Below are 17269 nucleotides of genomic sequence, written 5' to 3'. Positions count from 1 at the left end.
CTGATATAGCTGTCATATAAATCGATCTTGGGTCTTGACTTCTTGAGCCTCTAGAGTGCGCAATTCTTATACGATTGGAATGAAATTTTGCACGACGTGTTTTGTTATGATATCCAACAACTGTGACAAGTATGGTTCAAATCGGTTCATAACCTGATATAGCTGTTATATAAACCGATCTTGGGTCTTGACTTCTTGATCCTCTAGAGTGCGCAATTCTTATACGATTGGAATGAAATTTTGCACGACGTGTTTTGTTATGATATCCAACAACTGTGACAAGTATGGTTCAAATCGGTTCATAACCTGATATAGCTGTCATATAAACCTATCTTGGGTCTTGACTTCTTGAGACTCTAGAGTGCGCAATTCTTATCCGATTGGAATGAAATTTTGTACGTAGTATTTTGTTATGATATCCAATAACTGTGCCAAGTATGATTCAAATCGGTTCATAACCTGATATAGCTGTCATATAACCCGATCTTGGGTCTTGACTTCTTGAGCCTCTAGAGTGCGCAATCCTTATACGATTGGAATGAAATTTTGTACGTAGTATTTTGTTATGATATCCAATAACTGTGCCACGAATGGTTCAAATCGGTCCATAACCTGTTATAGCTGCCATATAAACCGATCTTGGGTCTTGACTTCTTGAGCCTCTAGAGTGCGCAATTCTTCTCCGATTGGAATGAAATTTTGCACGACGTGTTTTGTTATGATTTCAACAACTGTGCCGGTTCATAACCTGATATAGCTGCCATATAAACCGATCTGGGATCTTGACTTCTTGAGCCTTTAGAGGCCGCAACTCTTATCCGATTTTGCTGAAATTTTGTTCAACGGCTTCTCCCATGACCTTCAACATACATGTCCAATATGGTCTTAATCGATCTATAGCCTGATACAGCTCCCATATGAACCGATCTCCCGATTATGCTTCTTGAGCCCTTACAAGGCGCAATTCTTATCCAAATGGACTGAAATATTACCCAATGACTACTACTATGGGCATGGTAACATTCAATTCATTTATGGCCTGAATCAGACTATTACTTGATATATCTCCAATAGCTTAACATTTCTTATCCTTTTTTCTCTGTTTGCTTAAAAAGAGATACCCCGCAAAGAACTCGACAACTGCGCTCCATGTGGAGGGTATAAAAGATTTGGCCCGACCGAACTTAGCACGCTCTTTTTCGTCGTTTTTTAATTTTTTGTATTTTTTTATTATTTTTTTTTAATTTGTGTTTTTTTAAATTTTGTTTCTTAACTTTTTAACATTTTTTTTTTTGTTTTTCCTAAACTCATCGTTTTTCATCTTTTATTTATTTATTATGTTCTTTTCTTAATTTTTTCAATTAAATTTAATTTATTGGGTTTCCCAAAAAGTAATTGCGGATTTTTCATATAGTCGGCGTTGAAAAATTTTTTCACAGCTTGTGACTCTGTAATTGCTTTCTTTCTCCTGTCAGTTATCAGCTGTTACTTTTAGCTTACTTTAGAAAAAAGTATAAAAAAGTATATTTGATTAAAGTTCATTCTAACTTTTATTAAAAATACATATACTTTCTTTTAAAAAATCCGCAATTACTTTTTGGACAACCCAATAAATACAATTTTTATTTAATATTTTCTTTAAATTTTAATTTAAAAAAATGTTATTATTTTTTTTTATTTTATTTTGTTTTAATTTGTTTTTAATTCATTTAAAAAAAAATTTTAAATTTATTACAATTTTTTTATTTATTTATTTTTTTTTTTTTTGCTAAACTCACCTTTTACTTTTTGCTATTTTTTACAACGATTATTTTTTTTTATTTTTTAATATTTTATATCAATGTTTTTTTTTTTAATGCTTCGTATTGTTTATTCTTTTAAATGTTATTTATTTGTTTTATTTTTTTTTAATTTTATTTCAATATGTTTTTTTTAATTCTTCGTATTCTTTATTCTTTTAAATTTTATTTATTTTTTTTAATTTTTTTTTTATTTTTATTATTTTTTATTTTTTTTTATTATTTTTTTTTTGATTTTTTCTCAAACTCACCTTTATTCGAAAACTTTCTCACCACATTGCGTTCCTTGCCATTCAGACGACATGTCTCCACAGTGCCTTTCCGATAATCGGCCCAATACAAACGTCCGGTGGGATAATCAATGGCCAAGCTAATGGGCCAGCCCACATCTCGCTCCACCAAACTTCTCTTATTTTGACCATCCAATGAAGCCATTAGAATGCCATTTTCCAAAGTAGACCATATCATAATGCGAGATTCGGGTTCCACCACAATATCGGTGGGATTAAGGCCGGTAGAGACCAGCGAGGCATACTTCTTGCCATCTATATCGGTGACTATAATCTCATTGTGACGCGAGTCAATTATATAAACCGATTGGGTTACCCATTCCAAGGCCAAGGATTTGGGATCATCCAGCATGGGAATCTGTAATACAAAATTCCCTTTATAGTCTCTTTATTGACCCAAAATACTATATCTAAAACTTACATCGAATGCCTTAAGTTCCTTGAGATCTCTTCTTACCCTCACAGCTATGGCCTCTGTTTGTGGTATGGCTATCTTCATGGTATGCACTTTGCCATGATGCGAATCTATCCAGAAGAGTAGTGTATCCTTTGCTCGGATCAGTATATCAAAGACATCTATTTTCAAGATATCGGTATGGAAGAAACCCACCATGGTGGTGCCCTCCTGCTTGGCGGGTAATATAAAACGGAATTCTTGCTCGGAAGCCAATAAAAGAACTTGATCAGGACCTGTGCAAAAAAGGGAAATTAGTAAAAATTTCAAATAACCAGAAAAATACAGAAATCCTTCCAGATTTAGTTGTCACCCTTATAGTTTTTAAAGATTTTTGTGAGTATAATTGGGGAAAACCCTTCACTTACCCGATGCCAAGCATGTATCATTTTTCGCCGATCCCTTAAAATATCCCTCCGTACACTTGCAATTGTAATGACCCGCTTTCTTCTCAATGCATATCTGGGAGCAGGTGCCAAAACCACACACCGGTGGCTGGCAATTCATTTCATCCGAACCATCTATGCAATTGTATTGACCATCACAGCGGAATATTTTCGAAATGCAATCTTCATTTTCGCATTGAAATTGGTCATGGCGACATTTGGGCAGGGCAGCACAAACCTCATCGGCTTCATCTTCATTGTTGCCACAATCATTGACACCATCGCAGAGGGCCGATTTGCGAATACACTTGAGATTGGAGCATTTAAAGGCATTAGCATGGCAATGAACATGGGCACAGGTCTCCAGACTTTCATCACTGCCATCGGTGCAATCATCCCAGCCATCACATTTCCAACGAGCCATAATACATTTGCCATTGGTACAGGTGAAATGATCGGAGGGGCAGGTGCAATTGAACTCATCACTGCCATCGGGGCAATCATCATCGCCATCACATTGGTATTGTCTGAAAAGCCACAAAGATTAGGGGACTTGCATTTCCTCGAACTCTTCTTTCAACTCACTTGTTAATGCAGGTATTAAAGGTGGCGCATTTGAATTGATTCGCCTTGCATGTTATGTTGCAATTCAATTCATCACTGCTATCATCACAATGGATTTCACCATCACAGCGATGATCATGTTTCAAACACTTGCCGGTGCCACAACGGAATTCACTTTCCGAACAGTTGCGCATTTTACAATTCAGCTCATCACTGCCATCGCCGCAATCATTTTCATAATCACAGCGCCATCTACCGGGTATGCACTTGGAATTGTTGCACTTGAAATAGGTGGGATCACATTCCTCCTTTGAGGAACGACAAGTGGCAGGCTCATCATCACCACCGGGACAATCATCCTCACCGTCACAGCGCCAAGCCATGGGTATACAGCGGCCAGAACTACATCTGCAGAGAAACATGGTGATTAACCTCATTGCTCTCAAAACACGGCCCTGATTGTAAAAGAGAATGGTTGGCATACTTACTGAAAATCACTGGGATCACAAGTCACTTTGTCACAATTCAATTCGTCCGATTTATTCGGGCAATCTGCATCGCCATCACAAACCCAGACCAAAGGCAAACAACGGTTATTGCTGCACTGGAACTGATCCTTTTTGCAACTCAAAGGAGTGCATCCCACCTCATCCTCGCCATTGGGACAATCCTTGATGCCATCACATTTCTGACTGTTCTCTATGCAAAAGGCCGTTGTATTGGTGGTGGCCTCACATTTCATGTGATTCTCAAAGCAGGTGAATTTGTCGCAATTTTGTTCATCCGAATTATCGCCACACTGATCGCTGCCATTGCAGATGGCAGCCGGGTGTATGCATTTCTTGTTGTTGCATTGATATTGACCCGGTTCGCAATGGAAGGGAGGACAATTCTCAGGCTCATCACTGCCATCGCCACAATCATCCTGGGTATCACATTTCCAATAGAACGGTATACACTTGTAGGTCTGCGAACATTGGAAGTGGGCTGCCGTACAGTTGGCAATGCAGGTCTTATTGTCATCATCGAGTATGAAATTATTGGGACAGGCACACTTGTAGAAGGGAGGCTCGGGCGATAGCAGACACAGAGTAGAACATTCAGCATTTTCACAAGGATTACCACCATGAGGCTGTTGCTGGCGATAGGGATGATATATTCTCAAATCCATGGGCCGGTGTATGGTGGTAATGAGGGTGGAACAATTTTGCCCTGTGAATTTGTTGCAATACTCAATGGATTTCATTTCCCAATCGGACCAATAGATCTTATCCTCCCAGACGGCTATGGCAAAGATGTGATGCAAATTCAGGTGAGGGTTCAGCTTGCGGGCCATTAATACCCGAATGTTGTTGCCATCCAAATCGGACACAGAGATGGTATCTTCACGTGCATCTCCCCAGTACAGCTGATTGCTTTCAAAGGATAGCGTCAAGGCATTAGGCCAGCCCATATTGTCGCGTATGATTACGCGGGGATTGGAGCCATCCATGCCGGCCTTGCCTATGTGGGGATCATCACCCCAATCGGACCAATACAAATTGCGATTGAAGGGATCCAAGGCCACTCCTCTGGGCTCCCGCAAGTGTTCGTTTATCAACACTTTCCTATATTTGCCATCCAATTTCGATACCTCTATGGTATCCAGACCCTTGTCACACCAATACAGATTCTTGGCCACCCAGTCCACTGCCAAGCCATCGGGATTTTTCAACATGGCCTGATGCAGAGTGGTGGTCTTATTCTCCACTGGACAAAAACGTTTTATCATGCCCACCGTAGAGGTGACATCGGACCAGAACAGACACTTGGAGGACCATTCGAAGTCCAAGGCCACCGCGTTGGACAACTGATGTATGAGTATGGACCCATTGCCACGCATGTCCACCTGGCGTATGTAGTAGCGATTGGAGAATATCAGTTTAGCAGTCTCATTATTGGTGGCCTTGCAGGTGTGATGATCGTCCTTCAGCTCATAGCCTTTCATGCATAGGCATTTGTAGGAGCCATAGGTGTTGGCACATATCTGGGTACAGCGATGAGGGCCATTACATTCATCAATGTCATCACAAAGATGGTGATTGTGCGCATGCAGCTTAAAGCCAGGACGACATTGGCATTCATAGCCTATCTTCTTGTCCTTGCAAGTGTGCTCACAGATATCCGAGTTAAGACACTCGTTGACATTGCACAAGGACTCATCGGAAAAGTCGCCGCAGTCGTTGCGTCCATCGCAAAGGAATTCTTCAGAGACACAAGCCCCATTCTTGCACTGGTATTGACCATGGCCGCAGGTCATGGTGGATTCGCCACACAGTTCCACCGATTCATCGGAGGCATCCGAGCAATCTGCCCTGGAGTTACAGGTGAGGTTTTTGCTAATGCACTCCAAATTGTGACACTGGAATTCCAGATCTTCCATGCAAATTTGGGTGAAGTTGAAGGGTACACAATCCTCGTATTCGTCTTCACCATTGGGACAGTCATGATCCCCATCACAGACAGCATGGCGGTCCAGGCACAGGCCATTGGTGCACAAGAAAGAGGGAGCCACGCAGTCGGGTATGTGGGGTACCGAGGCCACAGCACAATGATCGCCTTCATCTTCGGCTCCGGGGGCCGGACAATCTTGTTCGCCATCGCACACCCACTTCTGGGGAATGCAACGTCCCGACGATTTACACTGAAACAAATGGGGCCGGCAGACGCGGTTGGGACATTGAGCCCCCTCATCGGAGCCATCTTCGCAATCGGTCTTGGCATCACATTGCCAACTGGCTGGTATGCAGTTGTTATCGCAACGGAACTCATTGGGCTTGCACTGCAGCTTGCAGTCCACTTCGTCGGAGCTGAAGTTTCCAGCCACCGAATCTTTGCAGTCATTTTCACCATCACAGCGCCATTTCTCATTGATGCAACGCCCATTGGAGCAACGGAATTGGCCGGGACCACAGGCCACCTTGCTGACATTATCACAGTTGAGCTCATCACTGCCATCGGGACAGTCATTGTCGCCATCACAGCGCCACACTGGCATAATGCAGGCAGTCGAGTTGGGGCAATGTTCATAGATGGCATCTCCTGCAGGGCACTCGGAGGCAGGACAATTCTTCTCATCACTGAAATCCTTGCAATCGCGCACATGGTCACATACATATTGCTGGGATATGCATTCGCCACTGCCACAGCGGAACTTCTCAGACTCACATTTACAGATGAGTTCCGACTCATCGGAACCATCGCCACACTGGTGAACACCATCGCAGGTTTGGGCCTGGGGAATGCAGCGATGATTGCTGCACATGAAATAGTCACTGGGACACACGCGAATTATGCAATAACTGCGGAACTCATCCGAGCCATCCAGACAGTGGGGCACACTATCACAGGTCAAATGGAGGGGTATGCATTCGCCCGAACTGCAGGGGAATTGATCCTTGCCGCATTTGGAGTTGGTGGGCTGAATGCAGCGACGGCCATCGGGCGCCAATATGCCGCGAGTACACTGGCAACTGGCAGTGCCGTTTTTGCTCAATATGCACACATCTTCACAGCCACCATTTAGGATTTTGCATTGATTCGAGTCGCAATTGATGGTGGTGTTCTGTACAGCGACCACACCCATGGGCCGCTCAACATGATCCCTCAAAAAGACCATATCGGCACCGGTATATTTGTTCGCCCTCACCAAGGCGCCCAGGACCCAATCGGACCAGAACAGCAGGTCGCCATAGACGGCTATGGAGAAGGGATGCTTGGGGGAGGAGTGGGCCAACACTACACGATGGGTGCCATCATAGTTGGCCCTTTCGATTTTGTCTATCCTAGCATCGGCCCAATACAATTTCTGTTCCTCCAGATCCAAGGTAATGGCATTGGGCATCTTTATGTCACTTCTGATTATGGACTCCAAACCAAAGCCGGTTACATAAGCGCGCTGTATAGAGGGGCTCTCCTCATTCCAATTTGTCCAGTAGATCATACCCAGGCAGGGCTCAACAGCTATGCCTCGAGGCTTATCCTTGCTATTCAACACCCTAATGCGGCTCACCAGCTGGGTATTGTTGTCCGCATTGTCGCTGATATAGTGCAGGTCCAAACTACAAATGGAGGCATCATTGTTCGAGGTCCAGAAGAGCATTTCATTGACAATGTCAAAGGCCAGACCCTCAACTCGGCCTTGCTGGGTAACCAAAACTCTGTTGTTGGAGCCATTGAAATTCACCGAATTTATGGTACTCAGCACCACATCCGAGTAGAAGAGCACACTGTTCTCATAGTCAAAAGTCAGGGCAATGACATTTAGCATCATGGTGGTATTTCTGATGGATCTTACGGGGCCATTTTTGTTGGTATGGTCGGTTAGATGAACACTTTCAATGGTGCTGCGGTAGGAGAAGAGCAAAAAACTGTCATAGGGTTCACACGAGACACCATCTGCTGCAACACGGCTATGGGTACAGGCACATATGGCTGTGGTGCCATTGTACAAACACAATTCCTGACAGCCACCATTATTCTCGGCACATTGATTGGTGCCCTTTTGCAGACGCCTGGAATAAATTTTCATATCCTTTACAGAGTTACCCTCAAAACGTTTCAGTTCCTCGTAGTTGCTGAGGTTAGACATAAGGGCCACTTTGAAGGTGCCCTTGTTGTAGTTGTTATCACTCCAGTATATGTAATCATCCAACTTGCCCACTGCCGTGGGATATTCCAAGCTATGATTGAGCAGAACCTCCTTAACATTACCATCATAGTCCACCTTCATAATGGAGGGTTGTACCAGCGAGTTCTTGGGAGCCTCACACCAGTACACCTTGGTGGCATCGATATCCAAAACCAGACTGGTAACAATTTTATCATGATTCACTAAAACAAAGGGCTGAGAGCCATCTAATCCAGTGCGGCCTATAATGCCTTCTGCCACATAAAAAAGCAAACCTTGCACCGGGTCTATAGCCAAAGCGCTAGGCCTCTTGACATTGGGGACCACCACATGACGATGGGAACCATTCAGACGGGCCACTTCAATGACATTGCGTTTAACATCGCTGATGTAAATGTTCTCGGCCACCCAATCCACGGCAATGCCACCCAACCAATCCATTTGCTTGTGATCCATCCATTCGGGCGATTGAATAATGACCTGTCGCTGGGTGCCATCACGCTTGATGCGTGATATGGTGCCACTATCATTATCGCCCCAATAGAGATAGTCTTGGGCGGCATGATAGTCGATGAAGGAAGCCAAAGAGATGCGAGATATGGGTCCCAAAGCCTGTAAACGAAACGAAAGCTTTAATGAATCATGCCTATCTTTCTGTTTGACTTTAGCCTCTGGCTTACCATTTTTTGTCTCTGCTCTTCCAGAGGTTTGCTGGGATCATAAATTTCAATGCCCTTCAATTCATGATTGGTGTAGAAGAGAAACTCATCCACGCCCAAACATTTGGTGGGATTTGTGGGATCCTGATGATAGCCTATGGCACAGCCACAACTATGATCCCTATTCGAGGTGGCAAAACACAAATGTTCGCAGCCGCCCTTTAGAGGCCCGGCACAGGTGTTGGCACCCTGCTGGGCTTCGGCATAGAACATTTTTAGATATTGTGTTTTCTTGGTATTCTTTCTCAAAATCGAGTATTCGGCACACATTTCCTTGTCGCAGGACATAATGACTCCCTGTATGTTCTCGGGGAAAAACAAGGTGCCGTTATATATGGTAACGGCACTGATGGTCATCACCGCACTGGGTGGTAGCACAGTTTGCAGTTTACGCGAGGCAATATCATAATAGGAGAATCCAGAATTGTTGTAGACAAAATACAAGCGCTTCGAATCAAAGTCCATGGTTAGGGATGCCAGTGTGGTGTTGTAATCCACAATGACACTTCTCTCGCTGCCATCCAGGTTACTTTGCTCTATTTTGCTGGCTTGGGAGTTGCGAGCCGAAGAAATCCAATAAAGCTTGCCACTGTCGGGGAGAGCATTGTTAGCTTAAAGTGGCTTAGTACTGATGTAATTTACTTACTTTACAGGATCCAAGGCAATACTCTCCACCATATCCAGATCCTTCAAGACCTCCGTAACATATTCACCCTTCAGGTTACTGGCCCATATATCGCTCTTAAATTTACCCGTTGAGAAATACATATTCTTTGCTATCCAATCTATGGCAAAGCCTGCCGGATTGTGGATATCGGTATTGATAATGGTATCGATAATGCCATTCGAAATGCCCGCGGTTTTGATTTCATTCAATTGAACATCGGACCAATAGAGGCGGCTATCTTCTACGGTGAAATCAATGCGTTGTGGAGCTAGAACCTAACGAAGAGAGAGTGCGAGAGAGAGAGAGAGAGAGAAAAAGGAAGAAAGAAGAGAATAAACTTTTTCTTAAATACTTTACATATTTTCCAAAATGGATATTGTTTAAGGAATTTATCACTTGATCATTAGAAAGTTTAAACAAGAGCCAATCGAAGTTATGTTTTCTAGCGCCATCTTGTGGGGCCATTGCTACTTACCTGTGGAGATTGCCTTATGGTTGGTATAGTATGATGATTGGGTTGCATTAAATCAATGCCTCGTATTTCATCTCCCATTATGAAGAGTAGCACCTGTTCATTGGCCACACAAGTACGATTATCAGCTGAATCGAGACGCATGACATGGGGACAGGCACATTGATAGGTCTTGCGGACACTGAAATCAAGATCAAATTACAGATAACTACTTCTTTGAATGATTTTTTCAAATATATATCAGCTATATCAAATTATTGACCTATACGGACCGTACCTTCCATGGCTATTAGAAGTCATAGAAAACTACTAATAATTGCGCCCTCCAGAGGCTTAGAAAGTCAAATTGGGAGATCGGTTAATACGGCAGATAAATCAGTGCAGGGACTCATTTAGACCATAGTTGGCGTTGTTGGCATAAACGATACGAGTGAAATTTCAGCAAAATCGGATAAGAATTGCGCACTCTATAAGCTCAAGAAGTCTAATCGGGCGATCGGTTTATATGGCAGTTACATCAGGTTATGGACTGATTTAGACCATACTTGCCATAGGCTTTGGAAGTCATAACAAAACGAAATGAGCAAAATTTCAGACAAATTGAATAAGAATTGCGCACTCTAGAGGCTCAAAAAGTCAAATCGGGAGATCGATATGGCAACTATATCAGGCTATGGACTGAATTGGACCCTAATAGTGCCAACTGTTGAAAGTTATACCAAAACACTACGTTCAAAATTTTAGCCAAATCGAATAAGAATTGCGCCTGCTAGAATCTCTAGAAGTCAATTCGGGAGATCGGTTAATATGGCATTTATATCAAAACGTGGACCGATTTGGCCCACTAACAATCTCAAACGATCTACACTAATAAAAAGTATTTGTGCAAAATTTCAAACTCCTCGACAGACAGACAGACAGACAGACTGACGGACATTACAGAATCGACTTTAAATGTCATGACGGATGAGAATATTCGCAAGTTGTTGGGCTTTTTAAAGCGATCCATGCAGTTCAACGGTAGAAACTCGTATCACAATGGACTGCCACTTTAACCTAACCTAGACAAATATTTAAAGTGCTACAAGCGGAATGGCGAAATTCATATACCCACGTCCTATGAGGTAGGTATGACAAATAGAAGAAAGAAGCAGCAGAAGAAAATTCTATGACTAAGTGAATAATGAAGCAGCGAAAAAATATACTAAGACGAAGAGAAGAACGAGGGCCGAAGAAAATTACTACGACGAAGAGAAGAAATAAAAATACTAGCGGAAAATATGCTACCACGAAAAGAAGAACAAACTATGGGGGACAAATTCTACGAAGGAAAAAAGAACCAAGCAGCGGAAGAAAATACCATAACGGGAGGAAGAACGAAGCAGTGAAAGAAAATGCTGGGACAAAGAGCAGAAGCAGCAAAGAAAAAATGTACATCAAAGGAAAATCCGGAGCAACGGAAAATCCTGCGAATACCAGAAGAAACCAGCGGAAGGAAAATCCTTTGACAAATTGTAGAAGAAAATCCCACGACGAATAGAAGAACAAAGCAGCGAGAAAACCCCTACGACGTAGCAAAGAACGAATAAGGGGAGAAAAATCTTACAAAGAAACAAAAACTAAGCGGAGGAAATTCTACGATGAATAGAAGAACGAGCCAGTGGCAGAATATCTTTGAACGAATAGAAAAACAGTCCAGTGGAAAAAAATCGTTCGACGAAACAAAGAAGGAACTTTTGCCGAAGGATTTTCTTTCACTTCACGTTCTACAATATAATAGAAGAACGAAGTAGCGGAAAAAATCCGATGAAGAAAGAACTGGCGAAAAAAAAGCCTTCGGCGAGAGGAAGAACGAAGCAGCGGAAGAAAATACCAAGACGAAGAACAGAACGAAATAGTGAAGAAAAACATTACGACAAAGGGAAGAACGCAGCAGCGGAAAATCCTACGGCGAATAGAAGAACAAACAAGTGGAAAAAAATCCGTCGACAAATACAAAAACGAAGCAGCGACACAAACTCTTTGACGAAGCGAAGAACGAATTAGTGGAGGAAAATCCTATGACGAATAGAAGAACGAACTAGGGAAAGAACCAACTAGTGGAAGCACATCCTACAACGAATAAGCCACGAAGCAGCGGAATAAAATTCTAACACGAATAGAAAAATGAAGCAGCAGAAGAAAATTCCAAAAAACGAAGAAGCAGCTGAAGAAATTCCTACAAAGAGAGAAAGAACGAAGCAGCAGACGAAAAATTTTAGCAGAGCAGAAAAAAGAGCAGAACGAAGAAAATTACCACGATGAAGTAGAGAACGGGCAGGCGAAGAAAAAACGAATAGAAGCAAGTAACAGCGAAACAAACCTTACGACGAAGTCAAGAAAGAACTAGCTTAGAAAAATCCTATGATGGAAAAAAAAATCAAGTGGCGAAAAATCCTACGGCAAATAGAAAAACGAACCAAGGGAAGAAAACTCTACGGCGAATCAAAGAAAGAAGCAGTGGAAGAAAATCCCACTACGAATAGATGAATGAAGAAGTGAAAAAACACTCTACGACGAAGCGAAGTGAAGAAAAATATTAAGGCGAAAAGAGAACGAAGCAGTTGAAGAAATTCCTACAAAGAGAGAAAGAACGTAGCAGCAGAAGAAAATTTTAGGATGAAAAGCAGAACAAAGCAGCGAAAAAAAATACCACAATGATGCGAAAGAACGAGCTGGCGAATAGAAGCAAGTAGCAGCGAAACAAACCCTACGACTAAGCAAAGGTCGAACTAGCGGAGAAAAATCCTACGGCGAAAAAAAACCAAGAAGCGGAAAATCCTAAGGCAAATAGAAGAACGAACCAGTGGAAGAAAACTCAAAGGCGAATCAAAGAACGAAGCAGGGGAAGAAATTCCGCCACGGAGAAGCGAAAAATGCCCTACGACGAAGCGAAGAAAAATCTTAAGACGAAGAAAGAACGAAACAGCTGAAATAATTCGTACCAAGAAAGGATGAACGAAGCAGCGGAAGAAAATGAAGGAAAGAACGAACGAAGCAGGGGAAGAAATTCCCCCACGGAGAAGCGAAAAAATACCCTACGACGAAGCGAAGAAAAATCTTAAGGCGAAGAAAGAACGAAACAGCTGAAATAATTCGTACCAAGAAATGATGAACGAAGCAGCAGAAGAAAATGAAGGGAACAACGAGCCGGCGAAGAAAATTCTTAGGACGAACTAATAACGAAGCAGCCGAAGAAAATCCTTGGACGAGCGAGGTAGCGAAAGAAAATACTAGGACAAAGCAGTGAAGAAAAATACTACGACGAGGGGAAGAACGAAGCAGTCGATTATCCTACGGTGTAAAGAAGAACGAACCAGTCGATTATCCTACAGCGAAAAGAAGAACGAACCAGCGAAAGAAAATCCTGCGACGAATACAACAAAGTAGCAGCCAAACAAGCCTTAGGAAAAAGCCAAAAACGACCTAAAGAAGAAAATCTTACGCCGAACAAAACACAAGTAGTGGAGAATCCTACGGCAAATAAAAAAACGAAATAGTGAAAGAAAATTCTACGACCAATAGAAGAACGAAGCAGCGGAAGAAAATCACTCGACGAATAGGTGAACGGAGAAGCGAAAAAAACCCTACGACGAAGCGAAGAACCAATTCGCGGAGAAAAATCTTACAATGAAACTACTTTCCTACTTTCAAATACTGCTGCCCTTCATTTGGGACTCATATTTTATCGATAGGTCCATATGTCCGCTTAGTTTTTTTGAGAACGTGGCGCTCCCCAACAATTGACATCGAAGTTGGGTATCAGATCCGTATTCTACTACCAAAAACTTTACTTTTAAAACCCTATCGCTCTACATGTACGGTTGGGGGAGATTTTTGGGGACCCCTAGACTTTTCTTCAAAATTTGGTATGGGTTTTGTACTTTAAAGACATTTTGCTTCAGCGCCATATTGCCGCTGACGTCCTTCCTATTTGATTGGGGTTTTTTGGGGCGGCCCCACAGACTCTAAACTCCAAATCTGGATATCCGCACTCTATTCTCATATTGTCTTGTTTTTTAAAAATGCTAGTTTTGGAGGTGTGGTCCCAGATACTTGGGGTCAAATTTTTACAAAAGATTCGCAATTTCACTTTCTGCTCTGTATATTTTGACTTCCCGTTTCTGCGGATATATTGACTTCCCGTTCCATTAAGAGAATATTTGTCGAGACAACGAAATATCGATTGATGAGGGTATTGAAACAATTGGCGAGAACATCAAAACATTATCCTGGAATGATTATCACCTCATATCGTGTAAAAATTTAGCAGAATTTCTGAAAAGATCTTTCAAGGTTTTCATTCAATAGCGAAAGAGGGGAAGGGCAAATAGTTGACTAAAATTAATGTCTTGTGGGGTCTCTAATCATTATGTTACTATCGATCAGCACCCCAGCAGGGTCAATGTACTGACAGCGACCCACGAATTTTCCCGAGTAAGTGCTGTTTCCCCTCTACAGGACTATCTTCCGTCTCATCATCAGCAGCAGCAAAGTCGGTCTACGACTTTAAGTGTTAGGATTAATCCAGGATCATTCATGGCTAAGAACAGTTGCTTCTTTATAAATATGCTGCGATAGTCTTATTATTAGCCTTATCTTAAAATACTTACTCCAACAGGCACAAATGTGAACATCCACCATTATTCACTCCACAGGGATTCTCTGCCTGAGGCTGGCGGCTTGAATGCAACACTTGTATGCCAAATGGTTGAGTTTGAGTTCGTTGTATGACCTGTATATCAGTGCCATTCCATTTGTTGGCCCTTATCACCGAAGCTGTTCGCCAATCTGTCCAATAGACATAATTCTCAAAGACAGTGATGGCAAAGGGATGTGAGAGAATTTCGCGATCTCTTAAGACCAAATGAATATCGGAACCATCATATTTAACGGTATAAATCGAATCTGATTTAGCATCAACCCAATAAACCCGCTTCTGGGTATAGTCCAATGATAGGCCATTGGGCCAGCCAGCCGATACTTGCGAAGTGGTGGTTATAGCCTGGCGATGTTTACCCGCCATAGAACATCTTTCAATGCGTGGATAATTATCATCCCAATCGGTCCAGAAAAGCAAACCCTCTCGGGGATCCAAGGCAATGGCTCGAGGACTTTCCATGTCACCAGCTATGAGAGTGCGTCGAAAACTGCCATTCAATTTGGCCACCTCGATTTGATCCAAATTGGAGTCTATCCAATACAAATTCATGCCTATCCAATCAACGGCCAAGCCCTCCGTGGTGGAAAGTCCTGAATGTACCACCGCCTCCACTTTGTGCAAAGATTCACCCATCAATTGGCCTCTATAGATTTTGTCATCTATGACATCGGTCCAAAAGATTTGGCTAGAATCATTGTTGTACAGAAAATCCAGGGCTATGGTGTTCCTTAGCGAGGTATAAAAATTGCTAATGGTGGATTTTTTCAAGTTCAGACCTCGTATCTCCTGGCGATTGGTGAATATCACATAAGGATCATCCTCGGCAGTACTTTTGCAGGTGTAACGATCAAATTCCAAGTCATAGCCCTCAAAACATTTGCATTTGTAACCCTTGCCCATGGAGACACATATCTGGGAGCAAGAGTCCCAGTGTTCACAGGCATGCTGCATGCTGCACCTGCGGCCATTGGGTAAGAGATACATATGGGCGGGGCAAGAGCAAAAGAAGCCCTCGGGGGCATTGTGGCAGGTATGGGAGCATTGGGGATCTGGGCGATCGCACATTTTATGGGCACAAAGATATCCCTCATCGGTGCCATCTTCACAGTCAATATTGCCATCGCATAATTGATTCACCGATATGCATTTATTGGATTCAGCACAAAAGCGATCTGGAGGTTCACATATCAAGGTCTCGTTGAAATCTGCAGGTGATTGTTTAATTTGTGTACAATTAAGCTCATCGGATTTGTCGAAGCAATGCGCAATGCCATCGCAGCGTAAGAAATGGGGTATGCACTCAAAGGGATCAGAACAGCCAAATTCAAAGGGTCCACAGAAATGGGCTTCACCCAAATCGATAACATGGTGATCGGATTTGGTATCATTGCAATTCATTTCATCGCTAAAGTCGAGGCAATCATTGATGCCATCACAGATATGTGTGGCATCGTAACAGCCAATGGGAGTGCAGTAATGCTCGCCGGGACCACATTCCAGTTCACAGGAGGACTCATCGGAATTGTCACTTAAAAGAGAAACAGAGAGAGAGGGATGGTTAGAATTAAAAAAAACCCATTGTTGAGTTGGCGTTTCTCTCTTCTCTTTTACTTACCCACACTGATCCTCACCATCACATATCTCCGCAAACGAGCGACACACTCCATTGCGACATTCGAATTCGGGACATTTGTCATCAACCATTTCATCACCAAACTCATCCGATGAATCATCGGGCCCACAGTCCACCACACCATCATTGACCCAAGACATTTGTATGCACTTGCCACTCTTGGCACAGGTGAACTCATCCGAGTTACAGGTATTGGTCTCACAATTCAATTGATCTGTTCCATCCAGACAATAGCTAATGGAACTGCACAACAGCGAACGTTGATAGCAACGATTGTTGCAGGTGAAGTGTGTCTTTAAATCGCAATTCTTGGGATCACAAGGTCCACCGGGGTCACTGTTCTCATCACTACCATCATCGCAATCATCAAAGCCATCACACAAATCCTTGACATGCACACATTGCGAGGACTTTAGACATTGAAATCCTTTGGTACAGTTCTTTGCTTTCTCCTCTGGCTCCTGGATACGGGGGATACATTGGCTTCCCGTGCCATTTAGGGAATATTTATCGGGACATCGACATATCGATTGATTGGGAGTATTGAAACAAATACCGGGACATTTGGTTTTGGCACAGCCATTATTTATCGAGGACGGTTGTGTGCTGACATCGAATACTTTAAGATTTGAGGTGCGACCACGTTCGAATGAAAACAGCAGAGAATCTTCGTTTTTCTTAATCGTCCCATTCAAATGGTGAGTGGAAAATAGTTTCACAGTGCCATTTTTATTGTCCACCCAGTAAATGGTAGCCTTGTGATAGGTTATAGAAATCGGATGATATTGTGTATCCTTGAAAATCATTTCACGATCACTGCCATCAAAATTCATGCGTTCAATGGTACTTTCCTTGACATCACACCTGAAAAACAAGGAATGTAAAAAAAAAAATTGAACAAAATTTATAAAACT

At 42.5% G+C, this 17269-nt stretch overlaps 1 protein-coding gene across 1 annotated transcript in view; it reads right to left on the bottom strand.

The window, feature by feature from the left end:
- Positions 1-17269, bottom strand: part of LOC106080709 (low-density lipoprotein receptor-related protein 1B) — a 458037-nt gene that overhangs the window by 14211 nt on the left and 426557 nt on the right. The window contains exons 13-22 of the mRNA XM_059369534.1: positions 16338-17219; positions 14673-16250; positions 10024-10201; positions 9528-9823; positions 8843-9470; positions 3982-8774; positions 3515-3901; positions 2912-3456; positions 2511-2779; positions 2051-2447 (exon numbers count right to left, since the gene is read on the bottom strand). Coding sequence (XP_059225517.1) covers positions 2051-2447; positions 2511-2779; positions 2912-3456; positions 3515-3901; positions 3982-8774; positions 8843-9470; positions 9528-9823; positions 10024-10201; positions 14673-16250; positions 16338-17219 — 9953 coding nt within the window. The remainder of the gene's footprint in view (positions 1-2050; positions 2448-2510; positions 2780-2911; positions 3457-3514; positions 3902-3981; positions 8775-8842; positions 9471-9527; positions 9824-10023; positions 10202-14672; positions 16251-16337; positions 17220-17269) is intronic.

Source organism: Stomoxys calcitrans, chromosome 5, assembly GCF_963082655.1.
Source record: "Stomoxys calcitrans chromosome 5, idStoCalc2.1, whole genome shotgun sequence".
Lineage (NCBI taxonomy): Eukaryota > Metazoa > Arthropoda > Insecta > Diptera > Muscidae > Stomoxys > Stomoxys calcitrans.
This window is presented reverse-complemented; position numbering and strand designations above follow the sequence as displayed.